Consider the following 20,393-nt stretch of genomic DNA (forward strand, 5'->3'; position numbering starts at 1 on the left):
ACTTCAAGAAAAGGAATACGGTGGAGACCAAAATTTCCAAACACGCTGAGCGACTTGCATGAAGAAAAGTTGCCGAAAACCACGAGAAATTTCATCGAGGGAGTTGATCGAAAGTTTTGGTTTGGATGTTTTCATTAGTACAAAGCAAAGGAAATTACGAACATTTCGTTTGAAAAACTATGTCGCAAAAATCGACATATGATTTCCATTGCGAATATGGAAAACGAACTAGAGTTTGCAAAACAATATCTAAATATTCAAAAAACCGTAAGCGAGTGTAGCGTAAACACTCTGATCGCTTGAAACCACATTACATACAATAACCGGTGAAGCATGGAGGAGATTATCTCATAGTTTGGGGCTGTTTCCCAAAAACGGCGGGTGCTTCATATGTTGACATTCCTAGCAAAAATTTTACAATAAATGCGGAAAAAAGTTTGGTATCGTTTATCTTCCAACAAGATACACCTCTCTCCGGCTAATCGCTTTTTTGAAAAAAGCTTAAACGAAAAATCGATCTAACCAGCTCAGTCATTGGATTTAAATCCAATTGAGCATTTGTGGCCAATTTTGAACTCCGAAATACCAAAAAGCAGTCGTACAAACTTGCAATCATTTTTCTTAGAGATGAAGCGTAAATGGCATAATATGCCAATGAAAATATTAGAAGATTTAGGCCGAAGTATGCCAAAACGTTAAAGCTGGGAATACTAGTTACTAAATTAACTTTTAAAACAAAAGTTTTGTATTCTTTTTTCTAAGTTTATATTTTGATATGACCATCTTTGTTTAAGATTATATACAGTTAGAATTTTCAAAAAATCTATATTTTTTATTTTATTTTCTTAATCCACATATATTTAAGAATACACACAGAAAATTTCATATCGTTCCGGCCAATATTTTCGAAGTAACACGCAAATTTGAAAAGGAGTTTCAGATAGCTGGAAGAACAAAGCCAAACTTTGAACGCGTTTTTCTCAAAATAGTGACATCAAAGTCGTTGACCAATATTACTCGAAAACGGCTAAACCAATTAATCTCAAACTTTAACACTAGCTTCTAAAATATATTTTTTAGTAATTAAACAAAGATTTTTTCTCACCCATAAATATTTTTTTTCTTTTATAGACAATTTTATAGACAATAGACGTAATTTTTGGTCAAAAATCGATTTTTTTAGCAACTGTCATTTGTCAAAAAATTTTTTTTGCTTATTGCTACGATTGAATTCGGTATTGAACATTACTTCAACGAAATCTGTTTTTTTTTTTTAATTTCAGAGAATTCAGTTCAGAGGTAAAATGGTCACCGCGAAACGTCTTTTTTGAGAGGAGTTCCCGGAGATCAGCTGTAGTTCCTTTCCAAATAAATATTGTTACTAATACTAAATCTTAAAATACAGTTAAAATATATCATAATATGTGTACAATTTTTGGGTTAATAAATTTAAAAGTTTTCTCAGAAAAAATTCCGGAAAATTTGCTTTTTTCGTACTTCTAACTGTATATAGCTGCTTAAGAATCCTTATTTTGAAGTGAAACACAATTTGTTTTGTCTATTCCTGGAAAAGGATATATTAATTTATAATTTATTATTTAAATACCTATGTATATATAATATTATTATATAAGGAAGTAAAAAAAAGTTAAAAAGATTTATTTAAGAACCATCTTGATGGTTGGAATAGCATCCACAAATTGGCAGAAAGGTGGTCAAAAAAGCATTGACCATTGTTTACTTTCAATAATTTGTTTTTCCATTCAAAATTAGTATTCCATTTTCACAAAAAATGCCAGTACACCTGATAAGTATATACTATGTACGAATAAAATAAACAATTCATTTTTACGCACAAACTGAACAGTATTTCTAATATATACATATGTATTTCATAAATGCATACATATGAACATTTCAACATAAATTGTAAGACATAAGAAAGAAGCATATTTTTTCAAAATCTAAAATCCACCAAATTCAAACTTTTTTCCACAACACAATTCTACAGCTCTCTCGGTAATTTACTAAAATTGCATTCATAGTTCGCCATCGCCCACGCAATTGGGTTTTTATGAATTTCGCTTTTGCTTTGCTAGTTTCAGGTGAGCTGTACGCGGACAAGCAGCTGTGGTATTGAGTATGAAAACAAAAAGCTAGATTTTTGTGGTTGTTGTTATTGTCACATGAAACCTACTAAGTTATACACCAAAATACACGACGCACATGCAAATAAAGGACCGTGAATTGCTAGCCAACAACCAGTTTTAGGCGCTCGCCATGACAACGTCAAAAGCAGCACACCCTTCGTACCTGTGTCTACAGTACCTTTAGCGCGCAAAATTTGTTACTATTAGCGACCCTAACGGTTTGGCCTTCAAATACCAATGTCATTAGACTTTGTATACGCCAAGAACGCCATTTCTCGAAATTATAGGTGGATTTAAATTATATTAAAAATTTTTAAAAGAAAAAATGCAAGCAAAAATTGTTTGCAAACTAATTCTTTTTATGCCTATTTTTATTAATGTCATATGAGTTTGGACTCAGTTTACTCTAATAGTTAACTGATTTCAAGTTTAAACTATTTTTTCTAACAACTCAAAGCTTTTCTTTTTAGATATGAAAAACATTGCCTACATTTAGGATGATGTTGCTAAAGCCTGAAAAAAATAGTAGAAACAAGTAAGGAAGGCTTAGGTTCGAAATTTCCAGAACGGAAGCAAGCGAACCATTGTTGTGCTACACAAACTGATACAGCATCGTCTCCGTAAACTTCACACATTTTATTGTTGGGTTGGGTGGCATTCTTCGCTTTTTTATACAAAAATTTCAAAATATAGCGAATTTCTTCATTATTTGTACTCATTTTTGAATAGCTGCAACTTGTTTTCAACTACCCCGAATTTATTTTTTTTTTTGGTTAAATGAATCTTACCTTTCCAACAACTGCGACATCTCTTGACAAAATACGAAAAGACTTTTTTGACTACTCAATATAACTATTGAGGTTCAAATAGTTGGTACCTAGCGGCTGGAAAAGTTTTGTTTCGATTAGGCCGATTTTTGGTCAAAAGGTGGAATATGTCAAGCTTTGTTATGGCACTTTATTGGTAATGTGGCTTTGTGGGCGTTGCAGTAGTCCGATTACGCCCATCTGCGAGCTCGTCCTCCATTTTTGGCCTGGGAACTCGAGTGCCAAGTTTAATTCCGCAATATTTATACTAAAAGCTGCCTACTTAACAGGTAAGAAATATACGTCGCAAAAACTATATATATGTAGCTATGAAAGCTGGGAGGAAGACCTTCGTCGACCGATTTCACACATTTCGGCAATAAACTTTAATATAAGTAATATGATATTTTGACATAATTTTCGTAAGATAACTTACATAGTGGCCGATATTTTCAGCAGACCCGAAGTTTGGTGCTATGTAGAGGTTTTATTAGCTATATGGGGACTACGGGAAGTACTGACCCAAATTTACACTTCTTACTGCAGAAAAGTGTTTTCGCGGTTTCGTTATAATACCTCACAGATTAACCAATATTTTCGGTAAAAAAATCAGCCATTGCTACTAAGGACCATATATTCGGTATATGGAGACTTGATAAGTTATGACCCGATTTTAAAGGGTTTTAGATCTGAAATAGCACTGACCTGAGGGAACTTTATGGGCAAGGTATTATGCCGATATCTTTATTGGTACACGATTATATAATGTACAGTGAAGGAAGCAAAGTTGTGTGATATGAGAAGTAGGCGTGGTTGCCCGAACGAGACCATTTTTTGGAGCAGTAAACTACCTGCAAAACTAAAAGTTTACGCTTTATACAATTTTTTTTCTTTGATTTATAAAATTAGTAAATACTCGTATTTTCCTTAAACTAATCAAACTTTCAACTTTTTTGTATTAAATTTCCTACAAAATTTATGAAACGAGATATTTTAGTAGTGGTTGGAAGTGAGATTTAAATTTTTCGATCTGATAATAAGAAAAAAATAAAAACTGTTAAGCTGAGAATCTTCCCGTTACAGTTAAGAACTCATACTTCGAGAGTTTCTTATTTTTCGAACCAAAGAGAGAATTCGAAGTTTTGGGTAGCTATGTTGTCATTAACTCTGTGGTATGGAGAATGGTCAATCTTAAGGAAGATAATACCTTAAATATTCGTATGCTAGACTTTATTTAAGAGGTTACGTGGGTTTAAGGGTTTCAAAAAATCATTGTTTTTAATATCTTATTAAATTCTATAACACCTCTAGCACATTGTCCAAAATTTTCAAGTTGATAGGAGCAATAATTTCGGAGAGGTATAATTCTTAGAGGCTTGGACGAAGGATTTTTTTCGATTACAATTATTTGAAAACAATGTCGCGAAATTTTAATTTTTTTGTAAAAATGTCTGTCAAAATCCAATTTTCAATTTTTTTCCTCTTCATTCAAGTTCTAAGTTAAGCTTTTAACTAAAACACGTATTTTTCACTTTAGATGGTTCTGTAAGGAGTTATCCTGCCAACGCGTGCGCATATTTTTTCCGAAAGGTCAACGAAAATGGCGTCGCAATGGCCGAGTTTAAAATATTTGTTTCCAAAATTTTCAGAATTTCTGTGTTAGTAGTGTATGTTTGTAACATTAAAAAATTCTAATAAAATATTTCATTTTTTTATGAGAAGACAATTGTTGAAAAAAGGCTATTTTTTACCGAGGAAACCCACGTAACCCCTTAAACAAAATTAGAAATAGATTCTAAAATGAGAGCTCGATAAATGAAAGTTTTCGAACAAAAATCAAGCCCGCCTGTCATTTGACTTGGAGTCTACTCCCAAGTTGCTATACAAGTTTGTGCTAATAACTGCCAACAGCTCTTATATACAGATTTGTGGCTTTAAATTTTTTAAACTTAAATCGCGCCGATTGCTGCTCACTCATTAAAGCTACTCAGCTACTACACCAGCCAGTTGCAAGCGAAGCACAAGCACCTTGTTTTCCCTGAAATAGCTTCAGTAAACTAAATTTGCTCAATTACTTTATTAATTCAATATTCTTCTTTCTGCGCTTCGTAAAAAAGTGAAACGGATATTTTAGCCGTTAAACAGCAGCATAAAATACAACAACAACACAACAGCAGCAGACATAACGGAAATTATGAGAAACGTACATAATTTTCTAAATCGAAAGAATAAATCAGCGCATCCATCACCGTCCACGGCCGACTTACTTTTCACCGCAAACGCGCATAAATTTACAGTCCACACACACACATACATACACACAAATAAACATATAGAATACAAACGCGCGCTGAAGAAGAAACCCCACACAACACAAGTTGCCACCACAACAACAACACAGATGTATGTAGCAAGACAGACCCCAACCCAGCACCGTTGAGTTGAGGTAACGGCTCAGATTACCAGCGCGTACGGCGCTGCCAGCTAACAACAGCGAGTGACAACGGCGTAAATGAGTCGATGCAACAACAACAACAACAAAGCTTGTATTGTGTGAGTAATGATACGGACTAAGCGAGTATGATATTGTAACACTTTCGTTGAGACAGCGCCAAACAACTGACCCACACACACACGCACATATGTATATATGTAGATACAGGCGAGCGAGCATTGCGTCCTTGATTGCCTGCATTAGCAGACGGGCGACAAGTAGCAGGGGTACAAGAATGGAAAAAACTTAGAATAAGCGACAAACCGTCGGTTAAAAAAGCAGCACGTTGCAGCTAGTGTGAGTGGCAGCGGGCACAAGTGGAATAAGCCAACGACTTGCTGGCACAAGCAAAAGACGGTTGCCGTGTAGACACACGGTAATCTAACACCACCTGCCAGTCGCCGCCGAGTGGCGGAGGACACGCGCCCAGCAGCTTTGTTAAGCAAACGGATGCTGCGTGGATGCTGAAAAAACAACAGCAACAAACAAAGAACGCTAGCTATAGCAACAGCAGGAGAACATAACGGTGTCCAAGAAGTTTTCGGACTCGACGAAGCAATAATCAGAAATCGTGCCATTGAAGTGTTTGAGTGGCAATCAACAGGAAGTTGCCTTGGCAGGCGGGCTTGATGTGGCTGCGCTGTAGAGGTCAGTTGCTAGGCTCAGCGGCACTATAAGTGTGTGTGTGTGTGTGGGACGGCCGGTGAGTGTAGTTGGAAAGCGAAATAAGGAAGCAGAAGAAAAGAAAATAGCGAAGCAAAAGAGTACAGGCGTATGGAAGGGGGGAGTGCAGTAGCGTGGGCCGTCAGGCGTTTCAGGAGCGTCAGGCCGTCAATGTCGGCTATGAAATGTGTTATTTAGAGTGCGAGTAGGCACTTTTGTTGCTGCCAGACTATGCATGTTGCGCGTTTTTGCTGGTAAAACATGTGTATGTGTAACAATACAAGCAAACTACACAACACACATATACCATATATGTATGTATGTATGTATGTATGTTTGTATGTGCGCGCATAAACACTGTTGATTCACTTTGTTACGTTGACATGTGTAGTACACGCATGCTTACCTACAAAACCTCTGTTGTTGTTGCCAGCGCTGCTACTGCTGATTGCTGCTACATTGGCTGTTGCTGTTGTTGTTACTGTGCACTCGTATTGTACGTTGCTACACTTGTTTTGGCATTGTGAAGTAACGAAGCAACAGCAACAGCAACAGCCACTCTGGCAGCCATTACTTCGGGCAGCTTCAGTCGCAGACGCAGACGCAAAGCAATAGAGAGGTAGCAAAACAACAGCAACAAAAACAAATAGGAGCAACATACGACAATAACAATAAACATGTTGGCTGGCAAGAGCACATTGTTGCCGCAGCATTTCACATTTTCGGTTCATTTGTTCGCGCGCGCTCAACGGACAAGCTACGCTGTCGAAAAATGCTTGAATAACTTTCAGTGTTATTTTTTTCTTGCGGTTAATTTACGAAATATATTTTCGGTGACAAATTGCAAATAAATGCATTAAATGCAAATTGGCTGTAAGTTTTAAGTGCGCGCAAGCATTTCATGTATTTTGCTATGAAAAAGTGTTTTATGCGTGTATTACGCTGCGTATACGTAACCTGTTGTGTGGGCTGGCTGCAGTTTGAATAACGTGGTTACTCATACGCCCTGGAGTGCGTCTTTTCTCAGTTGAAGTGTTGAAACGTAAAGTGTTGTTTTCTTTTTTTGAGTAATAAATTCAAAATATAAGTGAATTAAACACATACATATTTATATGTGTATGTATATATATCGGAAATATATGTGTGTTTGCTGTTACCACCCTTCAGTGGTCTGCGTGTGCATGTCACACCGATCGGCAAGTGTGTATTGTGTCACTCACGTCCAACACCTAGCAACGTATCGCGTGTGGCTCACATAGAAATCATCATTACAGACGCAGCGGCGGAAGCCCGCCAAAAACCAAAGAAATTGCAGCCTATAAAGCGAAACCAAAGCAAATCAAATTCAAACGCCGCTGCTAAACGAGACGAGAAAAATCATTTACAAATGCGCGATGTGTAAAGGAAATACATATATATATAATATATACATAAATATTAGCGTGTGGGTGTTGAAGCGCGAAGTGGTAACCATCTGAAGTGTATCGAGCAGGCGGAAATATGGCGCAACCATTGTCGTTGTTGCGTTGTTGCTGTCGTTGGCGCTTTGCTGGCTGAATCGGTTGCCATTGCCAATCATTACTCCAAAGAAAACATACACACAACAACAATTGCAAATTTATGAAGAATACATACATATAAGCATGTATGTATATATGTATGCTTGCGTGTTCGTGTTCAGTGCGCAGGATAATGTAGTGAGCGGCAATCAAAGCGCTGCGCCGTCTTCCGTTATTAGCTGCTCATTTTTTAATGATGTGAAAATGTGCTAGTAAAAAAATTAATTGCTGGCAAATTGCCAAATAATTGAGTGGTTTTGATGAGTTGCTGTGCAAAAAACAAAAAAAAACAAAACGAAGTGTTATACAATATGCGTTATTGGAAACGAAGTTTGGGCGAAGGCAAATTCAGGATCTTGTTTATTTAATGAAATGTTTAAAACTAATTCTTTTGGGCAAAAAAAAAATTAAGTGAAAATCGGTATAATCAAATTTTAGTTAAATTAAATTAAATTAGCTTTTCAAAGTTTAGCCCAAAACGATTTGGTTTGAGAGTATTATATGGCAAAATTCCTTAATATGTTTATAAAGTTAATAAATTTATAATATTAGTACTAAATTATCATTATTTCAGTAACTCCACTAACACTTCTACAAATATCCATATCATTTGTCTAGTGCTTTATCCCGGTTGTTTAAGAAATAAGCTTCGAATTTTAACGTCATTTGGTGTATCCGAGATCTAGTAAAGATAAATTTAGTTCGCTTTAATGATAGAGTGCAAATTTGAAAGCATGACATGAGGCGCACGCGACAACTTGAGGTCTTGGTATCAAAGTCTTGGTATAAAGTCAAACACAGCGAGCTTTAGATGCATATATTCGTTAGATGATGTCGAATGGCAATATTGATAAGCCCTGAAACAACAAACAAAATACAGTAGCTATATATAGAGCTACAATTCTGCTACAAATAAGTGCCTTACGAATATAAAAACGAGTATTTTTTAGGTTTCTATTTTCGACACTCTCTTACCTTATATGATTTCTTAGCGGGACATAATTAAGTTTAGTCTACAGTCATAAATTCACAATACATGTATGGCATAACCACCATGGAGTTTTGTCAAGGCAAACGCCATAAAAAAAAATAAACACAAAAAAACCAAAAACGTTAATTTCAGTTGCGTCGAAGCTAGATGAACAAATACAACATATGTATCTCTTACAGGAACTTGATTTTGATCGTTTAGTTTGTGTACACGCCAAATTTCGAGAGGATATCTTTTTAAAAACCACAATTGTGCATACAAAGATTTACTTTTGATGGTTCAGTTTGTATGGTAGCTATATGCTATAGCAGTCCGTTCGAAATAAATTCTGCTGAGGTTGCACCGTTACGTTGGACAATAATACATGCGAAATTCGGTTTCGGGAAGATATCTCCTCAAATGAAAAAGTTTTGGGTACAAATACCTGATTTTGATCGTTTTGTTTGTATGGCAGCTTTACGCTATAGTGATCCGATATTGGCGATTACGAAAAATAAGAAATTTTTTGACGTTGCTCATTTGTATATATATACAGTGAGTTCAAAAAGTGTTCACGTAATTCACATTTTGCTTTTCTCATTGAATTTCATTCAAATATGGCAACACTTCAAGAAATATTTATTGCTGTTATATGGCATCGACATTCTAGTTTTCAAAGCCCACTACGATTGGTTTCCATGTTTATTTAAATTTGAATAAATACCGTTCAAATGCGTTAGTGCACGTGAACACTTTCTGAGCTGGTGTGACGCGGTATGTAAATAATTCCGTTATTACAAAATAGTTGTCAGCATTTTTTAATAATTTTGTTGTGCGAAGGATTTCACATTTACTAAGGTTTGTAACAAAAAATCGAAAAATTGGTCATTTATCAAGCCTGCTCAATTTTCAGACATAACTAAAAAACTGAACCTCATTTTGCGAAAAGCTGTATGTTCGGACTTGCAGGAGGGGCTTTCAGTTAGAGCGATTGCACAAAAACATAAAAAACCAATTGGTGTGATCAGTAAAATAAAAAAACAATATCAAATTAATACACCACACAAAAAGTTAGGCGGGCTTAAAAAGCTCACTCCTGAAACAGCAAGGACTTTACGGCGTCTTATCATGACTGATGCAGCTAAGAACACAGTGGAGGCTAACAAAGTGTTATTCTCATCTTTAGGCACTAGAGTATGCAACAATACCAATAAAAAAACTTACATGTCAGCGAAAAACAAAGCAGCTAGGATGAAATTTGCAAAAGAACACAAAAACTGGACAAGTGAACAGTTCAAATTAGTAATTTGGTTTGACGAAACGAAAATTAATCGTATTAATTCAGATGCACGCATTTGGACATGGTTTGACAAGCGATGCGGTCCCACGGATAGGAATATGCTGCGCACACTTAAATTCGGAAGTGGTTCGCTTATGGTCTGTGGTTGTTTCTTTGGCGGAAAGGTGGGAAAATTGCGTCGAACTAACGGAATAATGAGGGCTACGAACTATATTAGCATTCTAGAGGATTCACTTATCCCTAGTTTCAAGATTTTTGGATGTGAACGCGGTGATTTGTTATATATGCAAGACAATGACCCTATACATACCGCCCGCATCACAAAATCTTGGTTGGAAAATAACGGAATTCGGGTGATGGAGTGGCCAGCTCAGTCACCCGACATGAATCGTATTGAAAATTTATGGGCGATTGTTAAAAAACGGTTAATTGCTCAAAGAGAAACACCAAAAACCATAGATGAACTTTGGACTCAAGTTGAACGAGTTCGGAACAGCTTCTCTTCAGAAATTTCAGATAATCTAATTAACTCTATGCCGGACCGTATTAAAGCAGTCATAAAAGCCCAAGGCGGCCCCACAAGTAGTGGGGCCGTTAGTTATTGAACTTTAATCGCCACTTTACCTCCAAGTTCAAATATTGTGCACATGAATTGTATTACTTTATATGTACTATAGCCACCAGAGATTATTAATGAAGTGCTTGTTTATGTTAAGGGAGCTTGTCTAGGATTTTGAAAAAATCGATTTTTTTTTGCATATCTTCAAAGTTTAGACTTTCAAAAATATGACCTTGGAAGGATTTTTCGAAATTCGACTTATTTTCGGAGATACAGCCGATTTTGTGACGTGGCGTCCGTGTTCACTAGAATTGTCTCCTAAACTTTAAACGCGTTTTTCTCAAAACTGACTTTTTCGGTACGATACCCATGGTTTCTCAGGTTCTACTGGACCGATTTTCTTTCCAGAATACCCCCTTAAAAAGTTTTTAATTAAATATACTTTACTTCTCGTAAAAAAAATTTTCATTTGAATGTTTATTTTTCTAATGAGCAGCTGCAATGCAGAATTTTTTACTATACGTGAACACTTCTTGAACTCACTGTATATTATATGGTGTCCGACCCTCTATACGGTATAAAAACTCACTACAGAACCGATGATAATGATATCATTCAACTACATACTCGTATATACTACATATTTATAAATTCAAGATTTCTATGTGGAAATGACAAGTTAGAATTTAAACGGAATTATATAAGGATAAAGAATAGATTTTTAGAAATCGCTACTTCTACTTCTCCCCTGCGAAGTTTTATCCCTATTGTCTCTTAAATAATGCACCTGAAATTTCAATGTCCTCCGTTGTAAGATAAACTTTGTACGACAAATTTTCCATACTCAAGAAGGCATAGATCCACTAGATCATATTTACATAGAAGCAGCTATTAAATTCAACTATGGCTACCTTAACATAATTCAATTTGAGTATCCTTCACAGGACACACATCAATATGCACTCATTTCCGTTATCAGCTGACTGAGGTGTAGACACACTTAAAAAACACACCATTCACTGAAATAGCGCATCATTTCCTTGCGTGTCGATGCCGGTAGCATCATGTACGCGCACACGCACACATACAAATATCACTGCCATTCCAACAACAATATCACTGCCATTATCAGCATTATAGAAGAAATAGAAACATCAACAAGGCTATCACGAAGAGAGCAAGCATAAGCAACGCCATCATCAATGAGCGGAGTACATACTCGCATTTATTAGTTTATTTTTGTGTGCATTTGTAGTGACAGTACAAACAAATGTGCACACAGACACATACAGACATATATAAATTTGTATTATATCTGGAGAAAAATAATTGTGATTACATGCATGTCACAGTGGCAGACATTTTCATCATAATCATTTACTTAACGATCGATATTTCAGACAATATATAGAGCTGTAACACACACCTGTACACATATACTAAGTATGTGTATACATGTGCACATAATATCGTAACTGTTTATGCGTCTTGGCAGCAAAAGGTATTTGCTAGGTGCTGTTTGAGTGCAGAACCCATGCGTTTCTGGGTAAATATGCAACGCATATATTTGTGTATGTATTAAAGATAGCGGTATTCCTTTTGTACGCGCATACATATACAAATATTTGTTTGTGTTTACATATACATACATGTGTATGTACTAAGATGCATGGCAAGTCTGCATGCCGACCACCTCAGCAAACGATTTCCCAGCGACATTTGTGAGCTTTGGTATGCTTTGTAGCAGGTAAATTTGCCATAAGCATACGCACAACTGCCTGTAAATATGTACATTTCCATATATGTATGCATAAGTAGTACTGCTGGCTCTCATGGTGGACACAGTTAACAAACTTTCCTTCTCAACCAGCATCCAGCTAAAAAAATAAATGAAGATATACTTATTCATTTGATGATGTTAGTTTGTATGTATTTATGTTCACAAAAAGCGTAATTGGTTTAAATACATATTTTAATAATATTATTAAACTGAAAATTAAATTTTTCACAAATTTGCCGTTTTCAATTGCCAATAACATTTTGTTAAATAAAAGTATTGAATTTGCAAATTTTATACATTTCTACCAAAAACTATATCAATCACTTTGTGGCAAGACAAAAAACAAAAATAAGAACAACGTTAACTTCGACTGCAGCATAAGCCACTTCACATGTGTCTTTCTTATAGCATAGAAAGGATAGAGTAAAAAGATATTTTACTTTATTTTGATTTGCCGGTTTGTATGGCGGCTATATGCTATAGTGCTTCGATCTGAACAACTTGTTCGGAGATTGAACCGTTACCTTGGACAATAATCCCTGCAAAATTGCGTAACGATATCTCGTCAAATAAAAAAGTTTTCTTGCTTTGTTTTGTGGGATAAGTTTGTATGAGAGCCAAAAGCTATAGTGGTCCGATCTGAAAATTTATTTCGGAGATGGTAGCGTTACTTCTGAGAATACGCTATGCCCAATTTCGTGAAGATATCTCGTCAAATAAAAAAGTTTGTTATATAATGACTCAATTTTAAAAGGTCAGTTCATATGGCAACTATGAGCTATAATGGTCCGATCTGAGAATTTATTTCGGAGATTGTTGCCTTCCTTACTATTCTATGTCCAATTTCGTCAAGATATCTTATCAAATAAAACAAGTAAGGAAGGGCTAAGTTCGGGTGTCACCGAACATTTTATACACACGCATGATAAAGTGATAATCGAGATTTCATTATCCGTCATTTACATATATTATTTTGCTGTAAAATTAATTAGATTAGATCAATTTGTGTATTGAATTATATTTTCATTTCCAAATGTATACATATATATTATACAGAGAAGGCATCAGATGGAATTCAAAATAGCGTTATATTGGAAGAAGGCGTGGTTGTGAACCGATTTCACCCATATTTCGTACATGTCATCAGGGTGTTAAGAAAATATTTCATACCGAATTTCATTGAAATCCGTCGAGTAGTTCCTGAGATATGGTTTTTGGTCCATAAGTGGGCGACGCAACGCCCATTTTCAATTTTTAAAAAAAGCCTGGATGCAGCTTCCTTCTGCCATTTCTTCCGTAAAATTTAGTGTTTCTGACGTTTTTTGTTAGTCGGTTAACGCACGTTTAGTGATTTTGAACATAACCTTTGTATAGGAGGTGGGCGTGGTTATTATCCCATTTCTTCCATTTTTGAACTGTATATAAAATGCCTGAAGGAAACGACTCTATAGAGTTTGGTTGACATAGCTATAGTAGTAGGGAGATATGCGAGGCCACGCTCACTTTTTTCCAAAAAAATTACGTCCAAATATGCCCCTCCCTAATGCGATCCTTTGTGCCAAATTTCAATTTAATATCTTTATTTATGGCTTAGTTATGACACTTTATAGGTTTTCGGTTTTCGCCATTTTGTGGGCGTGGCAGTTGCCCATCTTCGAACTTAACCTTCTTATAGAGCCAAGAAATACGTGTACCAAGTTTCATCATGATATCTCAATTTTTACTCAAGTTACAGCTTGCACGGACGGACGGACACAGACAGACATCCGGATTTCAACTCTACTCGTCACCCTGATCACTTTGGTATATATAACCCTATATCTGACCCTTTTAGTTTTAGGACTTACAAACAACCGTTATGTGAACAAAACTATAATACTCTCCTTAGCAACTTTGTTGCGAGAGTATAAAAATATATCATACAAGGACCTAATTGTGATTACCAGCTGCTTAGGGAAAAAAGACTGAGAGATTGGTTCGTGTTTATTCAGAGCATGCCTTAATAAAAATAGCCTACTTTTAAGTGCAAAGTTAAATTTTATCGCGGAAATCCACTACATTTTAGTGGAGACACACACTCCAGGATGACAAACAGAATACTTTGGAAGAAATTTATCATCGATATAAAAAAATGATAATTTTTTTATCCCTTCATGTAAAAAATTTGTTTCATGTAAAAAATCTGTAATTCATTTAAGACAATTTTCAGCAAAGAAAGCTTTTTACAGCTTTATTACGCTAAATTCTTAAAAAAACTGAATGGAGTGTGCTAGCAGTAGAGAACTTATCCACAAATAACTTAAATACATTTAAATTCTCACGCGCTCACAAAAAAATGTCACACCGACAAAGGATAATAGAATTTATGATGATAAAAATACGGAAAATCACGTGAAAGTGCACACAAAAAAGGATCACGTTTATGAGCCTCTGCTGGCCACACAAAAACTGCACATTGCACAGTGGTGCATGTTAATAAAATCAATATGCACAAAGACAAACTTTTCCATTGGAAGTGTGAAAAACAAATCGAGTGAAGAAGAAAGTTATATGTTGGCAGAAATAGAAAGCACCAAAAACAAAACCATAAAATAAAACACACTAATCTGTATGTATGGATATATGTATATATATACTTAGGTATCTATATGTGTCTATACATATATATGGTATACATATGTATTCCTAGTATTGTGCTAATGCCAAATTGCTTATCAACATGAGTTTGTGCCACTTAAAGCGCTCTCGCTGTCACTAGTTCGCCGTGGCTTCGTCTTTTTAATATAAATTTGTATGAGCGCAAGGTTAAGCATTGATTTTGATTTTGAATTTTGCTTTTTCTTCTGCTTTTGTCTGCTTGTGCAAGTAACTTTCACTAATTAGATTCGAGCTCAAACGAAACCCAGCCACTGCGGCAGCGAGTAGCGCCCGTGCGTATGAGTAACCCAACAGTTGCATTGTGTTCGAATATTATTATATGTATGTATATGTATGCATATGGTGTATGTGTGTAGGTTTGCAAGTAGCATTGACAGGAGAAAAATTTAATTATGCCAATATTGAGGGCGAAACTGTTGTTTCTTTCCATGTATTTATATGCACTTGAGCAAACTTTGTACATACATATGTATTAGTGCATATACACATGTATATATTATATATATTATAGATAAAATAAACGAACTATATTTCCGCTTTGGACGTTGATAATTTCGGAGATTTTTCACATATAACTAGAAAAAACGTTAACTTTGGTCGCCTCGAAGCTATAATACCCTTCAAAGGTAGATTTCTTATAGCAACTACCATGTATGTACGTATGTAGGTATGTGTATGACTAAATCTAAGAATGTAAACGATCAAAAAATAATCTTTCATACATACACATAAACAATCTTCAAGTCGCATTAAGGTCATTTAATAAAGCAAACATCTTCATTTTGATCAGTAAATTTGTTCGGCAGCTTTGTTATATGCAATAAGAGTCCGATCAGTTTATACCGTTATCTTGGAAAATTAATTTTATGTAGCTATCTTGTCAACGTGTGCAATATTTCAGAACGATATCTCAGTACTCAGGGACTAGTTCGCATATACTTATATTCCGACAAACATACTTATGGAATAACGGAAGCTCTGTGCAAATTAGGTGCCGTACAGGCTAGCAATTGGGACAATGAACCTGATCCGTAACGAAAACGATTCAAGAATTTCTTTTAATTAAACGTCCTCCGCATTCTTCTTTTTCGTATATGGTCATTAGTGATATTTTCCTGTGCGGAAATCTTAAGAAGGCGTTCGCTTCAAACAAATTTAGCGACGTTGAAGCGGTATCAAAGAATCTGGCTATCTGCTCGTAAGGCTATTTGAACCAAGAAGCTTACGCTTACCAGGGTAAGACGAGACAAACTAATTGAAATTTTAGAAGAGAACGACTTTCTATCCTTCATTGGTACTTCAGGTGGATTTAATATTTCGTATTGGGGAACATTTGCTTGAGCAGAAAACTGGCGGCGTTCACTTTTCAAGTTATTATATTGATTAAGCTGTTAGAGCGGACACAAAGTGGTAAAAAAAAAAGCATTCGAAACACGCCTAACAAATTCCAAGTAAGTTTATATGCTGATCCAACAACAGATATTAGAATATTTATATTAAAGTTGTTGATTCTTTTTTTACAGACGTTCCTTAAAATTTCAATTTCTGTCTAAAATGAAATATTAAACGTAGAAAAAATATTTTTTTCTAATTTGATTTGATTTTTATTTTTAGTTTGGACTGTAGCTAAATCATTTTCCTTTCCCCCATGTGTTTAGCATGCGATGTTTTTATTTTTTGTATTAAATTCTTATCTGTAAACCGAATACATTTACAACATTGAAAAAATATTCCAATACAAAACTTAGCGCTCTACGAAAAAGCTCTGATTGAGTTTTCCATAAAATCATTCCTTAAAAAGTTAAAGTAATGCAACAAATGTACTGTGGTCATACAGCACACCATGTCGTATGAGCAACATAGAATGTATAGGACAGTGCACCATGTCGTATGAGCAACCTATAATTTATTAGACACTTGTATGAATGCGCGCTACATTTTACGTACAACTTTTGAAGGAATTTTTTAAGAAAAAATCCACAAAACCATTCAACGCCCATATGAGGTTCTCTTCTCCCAATTGGAATGGCAAATGGAGTTATATGCTAATTTCAAATATAATAGGTTGTCAAAAAAGTCTTGCGGTATTTTCGCTAGTTGGTGCTGAAAGCGCGTAGTTCTAGTTTTATTCGTCGCATCGGGTCATGCTATACCTTTTTTAAAGCTCATTACACGCGCTAACATATGTTTGATTGATTGTCGTTTCTTTTAAATCGTTCGTGAGTTATAGCGCCGCAAACATGGAGCAAAATAAAGAGAAAATACGGCATATTTTACAGTACTACTACGATAAAGGCAAAAATGCATCTCAAGCCGCCAATAAAATGTGTGCAGTTTATGGACCCGATACAGTTTCCATTTCCACCGCACAACGATGGTTTCAACGTTTTCGTGGTGGTCGGTGGTGGAGGTGGTCGAAGATGCGCCACGCTCCGGAAGGCCTGTCGTCGAAAATTGCGATAAAATCGCTGAATTGGTCGAAAGAGACCGGCATAGTAGCAGCCGTAGCATCGGTCAAGAGCTGGGCATGAGTCATCAAAAATTCATTTCAATTTCAATAAAAAAAAAAAATAAAAAAATCAATAAAAATACCGCAAGACTTTTTTGACAACCCATTATAAGTTGGCTGTTTAATGCAAAATATCAACAAATCCCATATTAAATACATGGGAGAGAGATACTATGATTAAAGCACGGTTTAAATTGAGCTTCTTTACGTTGAATAGTGTTTTTTAAGGCAGAAACGTCTATAAAAAAACGAACTTGGGTAATAACGGATAGTATATACACTATATGGATATATATTATTTTATAATTAAATAAATATTGTAAGAAATCCCCTTCAGTAAAATAATGTCCCGCTATGCTCTTCTCAACGATAGTAATTTACAAAAATTATAATATCGAAAGCAAATACAACAACGCGAAATTATATTTCGGCATTTTGCAGGTGATAAAGTGCACATTAATTTAATCATGAAAACTTTGCGGTCGCAAAAACAAAGTAAAATTTATGTAAATATGTATGTAGCCATGACAATGGAAAACGAATTGCACACAGAAACCCACACACACAGCCATTTGAACTTAAATGTGGGCCAAGCGCGTTGAATGATAAGGGCGTATGCTTGTGTGGCTGAGTGCGCGGATAAGGGAGCACAGAGAGAACGTGCGCGAATGCTGATGAGTGTGAGCAATGTGACATACAATAATATGATTTGCATTTACTACTATATACGATATGCAGCAAACGTAGTCGTGTGGGTGTCAAACACATACACATGCATATGAATGCTTTCATGCATATTACACACACACACACGCACACTTGCGTGCTCTTTGGAGTTGCTAGTGGCGCATTGTTGCTGGTCATGGTGGCGCATACATACATAGTACATGCGCAAACACATAAGTATGTACAAACGTAACGGTATGCATGTATGTGGATGCGTGTGTGACCTACCTGTTGCTGCGCCTTGCACATGTTGTTTAACCGTACCGATAATTTTCTCCTTTTGCAAATTGTGCGCGACGATGCTATCGCTGAATGTCGCTGCTCCCGCTGCCCCGCCGCTGGGACCAACGTCCGCTTGCTTATAAATTAGTTTAGTTGGTAGTGGTGGCGGTAGTGGCGGCGGCGGCGGCGGCGGTGGCGGTGGTGCTGCCGCTGTCGTTGTTGTTATTGTTAATGGTTCAGTCTGTGCGGATGTTGTTAAGCAGTTTGTCGATGTGTTAGAGTTATTTTTGTATTTCTGTAATTCAATCTCGGCATGCTCGGCACGTGCAATCGCCTTGCGCAATTCCTCTTCCAGAATTTCCACTCTTACTTTGAAAGTGTTTAGTTCATCGTTAGTATTTTTTTGTATAGCCGCTTCCATAAGAGATTTCTACAAAGTGAGGGGGGGTTGGAAAATTAGTAGAAAAAAATTATAACATAAAAATAAAGTTAAAAGATGAGTTATGAGCGACATTGGAGCAAACAAACGCAAGTCAACATAAAATACGAGTTTCGAACAAATCAAAATAACTCTAAAGCACTGTAATGAGTAGTAGAAAAGCAGCAAACATATACAACTAATCAATACAAAAATGCATTGAAAGAGAAAATAAGTAAAATAAACATAATAGATGAAAGCGGTAAAAAAAACTATGGAAAAGTTGGTTGTGAGTGAGTAAAGCGCATGCGCCATATTTTAATTTATATGTTAAATAAATAGCGGGTTGTTATGTTAATAAAAAAAAACAATAGAAACATGTCATATAAATAATTTTTGGTTTAACGGGCACAGTTAATGTAAATTTACAAAAAATATATGTGACCTGGTCTACGGAAAGGGGTCTTAGGTGTCAAAAAAAAGGAGAACAATTAATGAGATAACGAGAAACTGACGATTATTTTTAACAGCTTTTCCCAGAAAACTAGTTTTCGCACGTTAGCTGCCTTTTCGAAGACCAGGTCACATATTTTGTTTTCAAAAATTTGAGGTTATAACGGAGTTTTCAATAAGAGCGCTACAAGCGTTAAAAGTTAAGTTTAAATGAAATAAAAACGGTTGGGGATAGCGATGACATTCTTTATTCCTGTTAAAGTACATGCGATGCCATTTATGTATGGAACTCGATTTCTTTTGCATGGCCACCACGAGCACGTTTGCAGAAAACCAGACGCTGAACCCAATTTTCGACTGTTTTCAAGCATAAATCGGCCGAAACTGTTGCAATTTCACGTTCGGTATTCATACGAAGATCATCAATCATCGCTGACATAGACCATATACTTGACGTAGTCTCACAGAATATAGTCATACGGCGTCAAATCGCACGGCCAAGGCGGCCAATTAACTTCGTGAGATAACACGTTCACCAAACTTGGTTTTCAATAAATCGATTGTGACATTCACTGTGCGACTTGTGGCACCGTACTGTTGAAACCACATATTGTCCAAGTCCATATCATCGAATTCGGGCTTCATGATAATTTTTCAATGAAAATCCGGACCATTTTCAAGTTGTTGCTCAGCCCAATTCACAAACATACGACGATTCTGGCGGTCAAGCGGCTTCAGTTCTTGGGTCAATTTAATCTTGTAAAGATGTTAGCCAAAATTTTTTCGCAAAATTTGCCACAACGACGTCACAGAGTTGCCAAATGCTTGAGAACGACGTATGAAAGAGTGATTTGGGTCTTCCTCAATTGATGCGCTAGCGGCAGTAATATTCACTATACTACGTGCGCTTCTTTGTCTCACTGGCATATTTTGTACTGTGCCTGCGGATTCAAATTTTTCCACTAGACGCTCAATTGTTCATCTGACATTACGACTATGGCGACCATAAATTAGGATAAACGCTCTTAATGTTGAGGCCACTCTCCGAATTTCGTTAGCAAATTTTAATAATTTCAACTCGTTGTTGGATCGTTTATCTTTCCATGATGGAATGCCAAATCTTACT

At 36.0% G+C, this 20,393-nt stretch overlaps 1 protein-coding gene across 3 annotated transcripts in view; it reads right to left on the minus strand.

Moving 5' to 3' along the window:
• The window catches only part of LOC126750930 (shootin-1-like), a 56,321-nt gene that overhangs the window by 9,962 nt on the left and 25,966 nt on the right, over positions 1-20,393 (minus strand). The window contains exon 8 of one of the 3 annotated variants that reach the window (XM_050460756.1): positions 18,403-18,826. The exons of 1 other annotated variant lie outside the window; for it this stretch is intronic. In XM_050460756.1, the coding sequence (XP_050316713.1) occupies positions 18,403-18,826 (424 nt within the window). Of the gene's footprint in view, positions 1-8,079; positions 8,530-18,402; positions 18,827-20,393 lie in introns of those variants that run through there. One more of the 3 variants, XM_050460758.1, reaches the window with a different exon arrangement.

Source organism: Bactrocera neohumeralis, chromosome 2, assembly GCF_024586455.1.
Source record: "Bactrocera neohumeralis isolate Rockhampton chromosome 2, APGP_CSIRO_Bneo_wtdbg2-racon-allhic-juicebox.fasta_v2, whole genome shotgun sequence".
Taxonomy (NCBI): Eukaryota; Metazoa; Arthropoda; class Insecta; order Diptera; family Tephritidae; genus Bactrocera; species Bactrocera neohumeralis.